General features: G+C 39.9%; 1 protein-coding gene across 1 annotated transcript in view; it reads left to right on the top strand.

The window, feature by feature from the left end:
- The first annotated feature begins 6 nt into the window (after positions 1-6).
- The window catches only part of AKIRIN2 (akirin 2), a 26,565-nt gene continuing 16,266 nt past the window's right edge, over positions 7-10,305 (top strand). Inside the window, exon 1 of the mRNA XM_011941893.1 lies at positions 7-90. Coding sequence (XP_011797283.1) covers positions 45-90 — 46 coding nt within the window. The 5' untranslated portion in view covers positions 7-44. The remainder of the gene's footprint in view (positions 91-10,305) is intronic.

Raw genomic sequence — 10,305 nt, 5'->3', positions numbered from 1 at the left:
CCTCCTTCTCGGCTGCGGCCGCCTCGCCGCAGAAGTATCTCCGAATGGAGCCATCCCCCTTCGGCGACGTCTCCTCCCGCCTCACCACAGGTGGGACCCGGCCCCGCGGCCGCCGGGGTAGTCGAGAGAACAGGGGTCCTGGGGCGTGGGATGCGGCCCCTGGGGTGGGGGTACCGGACTGTGTGGTTCTCGTTCTTAGCAAAGTAGTAGGGCAGCCACATTTTTCATTAGGTCCTCGTAGTCCGAGGACCTAATAAGACACAATAGAAATGGGCTGATGTCAAGGGGGTAGTGTTTGGAGGTGGGTAGGGGCTTTGCCTTGTCGGTATTGGGTAGAACAGGGACATCTTTTTCTTTGGGCCGAATGATTGGAATTGTTTCCGTAGTCGCTGGAGACTCAGCGGAAATGATTAGAGAGGGCGATATTACTCGTAAATTTAGGCGAAAGGGTCACATTTCGCCCCAATCTCGATGTGTGCTTGTCGGAATCGGTTGGTTGCAGCTATTAACTCTGGGACTGGGTGGTTTTGAGGCGAGGCTACAGCCCCTCCTCCAGTTCAGACATGGCTGATTTTAGTATAGTGGGGGTGGGGGGTGGGGATGGATGTCACTGGGGCGAGATCTAGGCCTGTCATTAATCACCCACAAGAACGCCACTTTGGCTGAGTCAAGACCTGTTTCCTTGGCAGGGTCAACAACAAAGAAAACGCTCTTCCCGAGTACTGTAATATGATCATACTGTACGTCTAGACCTTGAGAAATCTTGAACTTTTAATAAGCATATTGCATTGAAAATTGGGGCTGAGGAGTTGTTTTTATTTGGAAATGCTTTATTTTTGCCCAACAAAGTATGTTGGGAGAAAACAACCTAGCCTTGAGGATAATGAAGAAATCAACCCAGCATTCCAAGGGACTAAAGACTTTTGCTTTTCATCTTGAAACATTTCCTGAGAGAGACTATGGGGAATGTCTTTTGGCTGCTTTGTAGGGCATGTGTATGCCCAGTTTTTTCTGTACTTTGAAATCCTTGTGTGCCCCTGGCACAGTCCTAGGATAGGCTTTTGTGGATTGAAGTGTAAATGTTTCCTTTGTGTGTAGCATGCAAAGATTTCTGTGTGAGCCTTTAGTAATAATATCACCCTTTAAACAAAGCCTTTTCATAGCTTGATTTAAATGTCTCATTATCATTAGCTTAAAAAAGTGAAGTATATACCTCTAAGTTTGGTGACTTCCATTTGAAACTGACTTTAGTGTTTTTTTTCTTTATGTCACATTTTGAAATATTTTCTAAATCCATGGAGTGACCCTCGAATATGCAAGCTACCATTTTTGCTATTAAATATTTGATCTAATTTAAGGACATACTATTTTAGAGTTGTAGTGAGTTGTCACGGAAATTCTCGGATAAATTTATTTAATAACCTTACTAACTGTCTTTTAATTAGATTGAAAAGGCATTTGTTGATTGTTAGGCTTTACTTTGGAAAAAAAAAAAAAAGGAAACAGCCAATGTCAAGAATGAGCTACTGGTGGTTGACATAGTGAAATGGTATCATTGGAAATTGAAATGGAATCTGTACTTAACTAATAAGGCCATTTCAAAATAAGGTCATTAAGTAGCTAACCAATAAATTACAGTCGAGGGAGTGAATTAATACAGTGCTAGGTTTGGGAATTAAAGGACTATATCTCAATGGGAAAATAATCTTGGGCATGTGTGTAAACCAGTGGGGGTTATAACATGTTCCACCGCTTTAAAGCACACTTACTTGAACTGTGATGCTTTGTAAACTTGACTTTTCATTGGCATATCTGTAGCGTTGGTTAATACAATTGGCTCCACATTATCTCAAGTTTAAATTAATTGAAGTATCATAGTAAAACGACTGGAATTATTGGAACTGTTTAAGCCAGCTGATTCAGATTCACATTCACTTTCCAAAATACTGCTATTCTGTTCTTCAAGGTGTTTTTTTGACATCTACTTTGGAAGTTTGATTATATCCTGAAACTTAAAATCACATCCTAATTGATTCTGAGTCTGCTGAAAGTTATTCTAACTAATCTGAATATTATCTTAAAAAGTTGACTTGAGAAAACAAGTTGAAATTGAAGTTTTCACTTGCTAAAATTACATTTTTTAAACTGTAGTTTTGAATGACATTCTAAATGTAATTTAATTTGACTTTGTGTTTATATGGCCAGTTTGGGGTATGGTCCTGTATGTTTTTTGTAATGCCATAATGGGAGCTGCAGTGTTGTGCAGGTATCAAAGAGCTTCCCCGTTTTCATGTTACTAAACTTGGAAATAATTTTCTCATGCACCTGATTTTTAGCTTCCTATTTTAACACCGATTATTCTTAAACTTTATGGGAGTAAATACCCATCTGTCATTAACTAAAATGAAGAGTTAGGATTGGAAGTAGACAGTGGCTTACCAAATTGAGATTGGCGAACTTTCGGGAACTCTGTTTTCCTTTCACATCTGTGAGTTCAAATATAATACAAATAATGTAGAATTAGAGTACTAAAGTGAATTTTTTTCAGAGCATGTATACAATTTATTTTATCATTGTTCTCCTCTGGATATCTTCAGTTTCTGATGGCATAGCTGAAGCCATGTTGTGGCTTTATTAGTTTCAGGAACTTGGATGTCTGTTTTAAACCTTAGCTATCGTTTTAGTCATCCCAGGAAGTTTGACTTGACTATTCTTATTTAAATATTTTTCAAACTGTTGCAACTTAATGCTAGGAAAAAGGAAGGACTAGCTGAGCTGAAGGAAGTTAAGATTGCTTTCTTAACCGCAAGGCTTAGAGCCTTTATTATGCTAATTGGCATTATGAATTTTTTAGGGGCTCCTTAACACACAGATATCCCAAACCTGTTTTTTAGGACACTCAAGTGTTACTACTTCAGAAATGCTGTCCAGGGTCTAAGGGTGGTTGACAAAGTACAGCCATATTTTTGTGTAGCCTGAGAGCTAAGAATGTTCTTTACATTTTTTAAATGGTTGGAAAAGAATCAAAAGAAGTATTTTGTGACACGTGAGAATTATGTGAAATTCAAATTTCAGTGTCCATAAATAAAATTTTACTGGAACACAGCTGTGCTCATTCTTTTTTTTTTTTTTAAAGTGTTGTTCATTGCAGGTGACGATGGCAGAGTTGAATAGTTGTCACAGAGAGTGTATTGCCCCCAAAACTCCATATTTGCTCTCTAGTGTTTACAGAAAAAGTTTGCTTACCCTCGTGTGGGGTGTCAGCAGTGAGGTTTATAATACCCCTGGGTATGAGAAAGGAAAAGTGATCAGTGGAAGTAAAGGGAGGGGGGAGTAGAGGCATCAAATATCGTTGGGGAAAGAAATACCTCTAGTAGCTGCATCAATACTTATCCTGGTAAGTTAGTTGAAAACCAAAATATGCTTTACAGTTGGTTTTTGAAACATCTGGTAATACTACCATTTAGCCAAAAGATTGTCATGACATTCCCAAGAAAGAATAAAACCAAAATATTGCAACATTGTAAGAGACCATCAATCAAATCCAACACATTGTTTTCATTATTATGTAGTGAATGAATGGTCTGAAGATACCCTTCTGTGAATGTTAATGTATTTGTGAGTTTGTTAGGCACATTAATTCACATCGTTTATGGCTTGGTACCATTACTCTAGTCTGCCTTAGGAATTGAATTCTGTGAAGAGTTAAGTTCCTTTGTAAGAACTCATTGTGCTTGCTGGAAACTTGCCATTAAAAATGGAAACTACAGCTTGTGAATGGAGAAGGGTTTACAAGAACATAGATTGTTCACCAGACATTGATGCATGCCTGCAAAGGGAGACACCAGCTGGCTTAAATGAAATATAAATGGTTCTAGGCAAACAAATGAGACGTCTGTTGGAGGAGGCATCATCTCACTTCAGATGTCATTTATATTGAGCCAGAAGTATTTTTTAATATTTTGTGATTATTTAGACAGCTGTTAAGTTGCTCCTAGTTTCTCACTGGATTTGGCGAATAAATGTTTTTAATGGTCTTTGTACTTTGAATCTTAAACCTGATAATTCTATTTAGGACTGTATGTAGCTGCAGTTACTGTGTATTTCTATGACTTATGCATTTAAGAATCCTGTAAGTTTATGGCCATTAAAAACAGTTGTATTCTGATATCGAGATTTTTTTTTTTTTTTTGAGACAAAGTTGTACCCAGGCTAGAGTGCAGTAGCGTGATCTCAGGTCATTGCAACCTTCATCTCCTGGGTTCAAGCGATTCTTGCGCCTCAGCCTCTGGAGCAGCTGGGATTACAGGCGTGTGCCACCACACCTGGCTGATTTTTGTGTGTGTTTTTAGTAGAGACGGAGTTTCACCGTGTTGGCAGGGCTGGTCTTGAACTCCTGACCTCAGGTGGTCCCACTGCCTTAGCCTCACAAAGTGCTGGGATTATAGGTGTGAGCCTCTGTCCCTGGCTTTTTGTTTGTTTGTTTTGAGATGGAGTCTCACTCTCTCGCCTAGGCTGGAGTGCAGTGGCGCATTCTCGGCTCACTGCAACCTCTGTCTCCTGGTTTGAAGTGATTCTCCTGCCTCTGCCTCCCGAGTAGCTGGGCTTACAGGCGCACACCACCACGCCTAGCTAATTTTTGCATTTTTGGTAGAGATGGAGTTTCACCATTTTGGTCAGGCTGGTCTTGGACTCCTGGCCTCATGATCCACCCACCTCAGCCTCCCAAAGTGTTGGGATTACAGGTGTGAGCCACCGCTCCCGGCTTTTTTTTTTTTTTTTTTGAGACAAGTCTCGCTCTGTCGCCCAGGCTGGAGTGCGCTCAGCCTCCCAGGTTCACACCATTCCCCTGCCTTAGCCTCCCAAATAGCTGGGACTACAGGCATCTGCCACCACGCCCGGCTAATATTTTGTATTTTTAGTAGAGACAGGGTTTCACCGTATTAGCCAGGATGGTCTCCTGGCCTCGTGATCCGCCTGCCTCAGCCTCCCAAAGTGCTGGGATTACAGTTGTGAGCCACCGTGCCCGTCCCCTGGCTTTTTTATTAAGGTAGAAAAATAAAGCCTAACTTGAGCACAGCAACACATAGGCTAAACATGGCTAGATTAGAGGTTAGCCCCTCTTTAGGTGTGGAAGGTTCTAGCCACTGTGGTTGCCGTGGAGACATAACCTGAGATGTAAAGGAGAATAAATTTCTTCAGTTTTTTAATGGTTTTATAGGAAAAAGAATGTAGTACATATTAATCAGGTCTTTGTTTTGTTTTTTTTGAGACAGAGTCTTGCTTTGTCACTTAGGCTGGAGTGTAATGGCACAATCTCGGCTCACTGCAATCTCTGCCTCCTGGGCTCAAATGATCCTCCTGCCCCAGCCTCTCAAGTACCTGGGGCTACAGGCATGTGCCACCATGCCGAGCTAATTTTTGTATTTTGTTTTGGAGAGATGGGATTTCACCATGTTGCCCAGGCTGGTTTCAAACTCCGACGGCTCAAGCAATCTGCCTGCTTCAGCCTCCCAAAGTGCTGGGATTACAGATTTGAGCTGCTGTGCCTGGCAGGTTTTTTCTGCTAAGTATTTCGATAGACCTAGAAAGACGGTGATAGAAAGCTTTCGTTTTGAAAGATTGAGAGTAAAAGCTTCAGTGGAAGTGCCCAGTTGTGAGTATCGTTCCTATTTGAAAAGAGATTTTTTTTCTTTATTAAAGAAGAATGTGAAGTAATAGCATGGGTTAAGTTTGGGCCTCTTGAATAGTTGGTTCATGAAACTAGATAATGTTATTGGGAGTGGGAGTAGGTATTTTCAAGTACCTATCAGTGAATTAGGTAACCAGCAATTTGTAGTCCCTGTAGTCCTTGTGTGAACCCTATGCCTAACACTGTTGATTCACAGAATGTTCTTTACATATGTGAAGTTGCAGGGAATTTCTTGCCTTTGAGAGAACTACCTGCTTTTAAAAAGGTATGAGAGAAAATGCTTAAGCCTATACAAACCAATCGGGCATCTGAAGTTGCTAAAGAAGTCTTCACAAATGGATTTAGTTCAAAGAGATTCATCTTTAATTTTATTGCTGACTATCGGATTGTGGAACCTCCAGTGTTTCTTAGCTTTCTAAACACACCTGAGAGATACACTGTCTCAGCAGCAGTCTCACTGTAGCCATGACTGTTAACAGGAATATCTTCTGAATTTTGGGGGCTGGGATGAGTCATGGGACTTGAATATGGTGGTTTGAAAATAGCCCGCAAGATTCTTATCTGCCATACCTTCCCTTTTAATGTCACAAATAGTTTTAAAATGCTAAATTTATTTGTTGAATTAAGTCTTGACATTTCCCAAGGTTCTTAGAGTTGCTATGGTTGAAAAGAAATGTAATTTCAGTTTTACCCTATAATTCTGTACCAAATTTTCTTTTTAGACTGTTCTATGACATTGTCATAATGTGTAACATTTTTTGACAAAAAATGTGACTCAAACGAGTCGTAATAAATACTGCAATTAGTTCAAGACTTTGAATAATACTTTTCTGAGGCACTTTAAGTATACTCAGTATTCATTTTTCTGGATAATGATGAGAAACATGGATTACGTGAATTACAATATTTTAAGTAGCCCCATGTGTAAGAATTTCTCTATTATCAGATATTTGCTCATCGGAAGAAACATTTTAAAAGGTTTTACAGGATTTTTAGAAGAGAATACTTTTTAATACAAAGTTCTGATTTATTTCTAAACAAATTTATTTGTTATAACAAGTTTCTCACATGAGATGATATTGTAGCCATATTAAGCAGGGAATCCTTGCAGGTAATTTAAAATTCTAGTGGATGTTAGTTTGTCAGCTTTGATATTTATTTTGGGCCTATTGATCAGAATTTTACAGTATAACATTTTGTAATATTTCTTGTGATCAGGATTTTACAGTATAACAGTTTTTGTAATGTTTCTTACATTTCTTACATGTAGGCTTTGTTGGGTGGTGAACTTTCTAGCACTAAGAAAGCAGCTCGTAATAATATACTTTTAGTTTGTCTTGGGGTGTAGCTTTTTTTCCCTTTAGTTTTTATCTGTCACAAGTGTCATAAGCAGATCATCTTGAGATGTACTAGTGGATATTCTGATTTTATTAACATTGTTATCTTTCCATAAATACAACTTCTGGATTTGACTTTTTAGGTCCTTTGATGTACCTGGATTTTCTTAACATTATTAAAACATTTAAATTATTCTTCTAGAAGTCACTTGTTCAAACCCTTATGAGCCTCATTTGAGTTCCAGATACTGCACTGGCTAGGCAAAGAGTAAGAGTCTCTCTTGAGAGACTGATGATAGAGCGGCCACTGTTGATACTTTATTAGCTAGCACTTTATCAGTATACCTATTTTCATTTCTTATTAACATTTTTCCATATTAGTGTTCATTTCCCCTTTGATAGCCTAAGTATTAAAATTGGTTTACTGATTAAATCACTTCTGAAAAAGTTTTTTTCCTAAAAGTATTAAGGCTTGTTTACTAAGTTACTGAAATTGTGTCAGTATATGATGTGTATTCTCACTTTGGTTAGCATTCATTTTCATTTCTGTTAATGTTAATTCTTATAAAACTCCCTCAAAAAAATTGAACTAGACGGAATGGTTGGAGAGAGGGACTTGGATTTTTCTTTTGTTTCTTTTTGTTGAACTGATTAGCAAATGAAGAGTAGAATGTACAGTGAAGTTTGAAGAAAGCCAATTTTTCAAACATGACTGTCCCTCTGAACTGTGCCTTTTAATTATGAAAGGAGATTGCCTTGTTCCTCCCACTAAAATATGATTAGAACTTCTCTAAGTGGTATACTTGATTTAAAGTATAGAAGATTTTAGTTGCTGTGATAGAGAGGGGGACTTGATGCTGTCCGTGACAATCTTTCATAGCCCAGGGTAAAATAGTGCATTATCAGAGCCTGGCATTGTAATCAGTTGAACATGTGTGGAAATACTGACCTATCAACTTGGAATAATTCTTCCTTTTTTTTTTTTTTGAGACGGAGTCTTGCTCTGTCACCCAGGCTGGAGGGCAGTGGCACGATCTCGGCTCACTGCAACCTCCACCTCCTGGGTTCAAGCGATTCTCCTGCCTTAGCCTCCTGAGTAGTGGGATTACAGGTGCGTGCTGCCACGCCTGTGTAATTGTATTTTTAGTAGAAATGGAGTTTCACCATGTTGGTTAGGCTGACGTCGAACTCCTAACCTCGTGATCTGCCCACCTGGGCCTTCCAAAGTGCTGGAATTACAGGCGTGAGCCTCTGTGCCTGGCCATTTCTTAACTTCTAAAACACCAGTAAAACATTCTGGTTAGATACAAATGTCTGAGAGGAGGCATTTTAGACTCTTAAAGCATCCTTTATATACATTTCTGGATGTAACATGAAGAGGTGTTACGGTTTTTTTTTTATAGCCAGTGATCGCTGTTTCAGGAGTCTCATTAGATGAGAGTTATGCTTCATTTTGGTTATTGCCTTTTTTTGGGGGGGGGTGGTCAGAGTCTCACTCTGTCACCCAGGCTAGAGTGCAGTGGCGCAATCTCGGCTCACTGCAACCTCCACCCACTGCAACCTCCACCTTCTGGGTTCAAGCGATTCTCCTGCCCCAGCCTCCCAAATAGCTGGGACCACAGGCACGTGCCACCACACCCAGCTCCTTTTTTTGTATTTTTAGTAGAGATGAGGTTTCACTGTGTTAGCTGGGATGGTCTTGATCTCCTGACCTCGTGATCCGCCAGCCTCTGCCTCCCAAAGTGCTGGGATTACAGGCATGAGCCACTGCGCCTGGCCCATTATTGCCTTCTTGACAATCGCATTTTTGAAGTTTCAGTGTATGAAAGTATAAATTATGCATAGTATTTATGTCTCTAACTCCTATTTTCTAAAAATTAGCTTTCCTTATTGTGATATTTTGAGACAGAGTCTTACTCTGTCACGCAGGCTGGAGTGCGGTGGCATGATCTTGGCTCACTACAGTCTGCCTCCTGGGTTGAAGCGATCCTCCTGCCTTAGCCTTCTGAGTAGCTGGGATTACAGGCATGCGCCACCACGCCCGGCTAATTTTTGTGTTTTTAGTAGAGACGGGGTTTCGCCATGTTGGCCAAGCTGGTCTTGAACTCCTGACCTCAGGTGATCTGCCCGCCTCTGTCTCCCAAAGTGCTGGGATTACAGGCGTGAGCCACCACGCCCAGCCCATTGTGATTTATTTTAACGTTAGATGCTAATAGAATTTTGACTAAGTGTAGTAATATACTACTGGATAGGGTAGTAGATGTTAAGAATTTGGGCCCTGAGGTCAAACCTGGCTCTGCCATGTTCAAGCCATGTGACGTTTCAGAAGACACTGAAGCAAAGCCTCATTTTTCTCATCTCAGGAAATGTGCACATGATGATAGTAGCATCTGCCTCTTAGGGTTGTTGTGAGAATTACGAGCATTTACTGGCCAAGTGATGGAAACGGTCTCAAGAAGGCAACCTCAAATGGGACTTTTACTGACCAGCAATTTTGCCTTTCATTGAATAAGCCTGCCATCTGCAAAAGAAGAGTTGCCATCAAATCACAGTTTATTCATTGTTTTTAGTACCAGCACTACTGACATTTGAGCCTGTCCTGTTTTAGTATCATCGAGGATTAAATAATTATGAAAGCACTGTATACAGTGAGGGAAATATTCCACTTTTCTCCAAAGTAACCTTATCCTCTTGATTATTCCCTTTTTCTTCTCTCAATTGGATCTTTGCTTTTGGCTTTATATATTCCCAAGCCTTTCATGAGAAAGTAAAAGAACAAAACATACTCAAATTCCTCCAGCTATCTTCTAGATCTCTTCTACTTCAAAATCAAATTCAAAGAGCTTTCAAATAGTCTGTTTGCTTCCATTTCTTCAGTTCTCAATTCCTGACATGCCTCAAGCAGCTCCTGTGAGGTCATCAGTGACTTCCATGACACTCAATCAGTCCTCCTCTTATTTGACCTTTCTTTCAGCATTCTTCCTGCTGGCACACTACTTTCTTTTTGAAATGCTTTTTTTTCTTCTTTGACTATAATTTCCCTCTACTCCCTAGCTGTTCTTTTTGTCTTTACCTGGGCATTAAACCTCGTAGTTTTTTAGTTCTAGCTCTAGCTCCATGCTTATCTCACTTAATAGCTCCCTAAGCAGTCACATGCCTGCTCCTGACTTCAGTTTCCATTTACAGATGTATCTGTATTTAATTTGCATCTTCAGTTCGTTCAAACAGTTCCTCTTTAGTTCTAGCCATGGGAAATTGGGACTTTTTTTTTTTTTT

This window comes from Colobus angolensis, unplaced genomic scaffold (genome assembly GCF_000951035.1).
Source record: "Colobus angolensis palliatus isolate OR3802 unplaced genomic scaffold, Cang.pa_1.0 Scaffold203, whole genome shotgun sequence".
NCBI classification, from domain to species: Eukaryota; Metazoa; Chordata; class Mammalia; order Primates; family Cercopithecidae; genus Colobus; species Colobus angolensis.
This window is presented reverse-complemented; position numbering and strand designations above follow the sequence as displayed.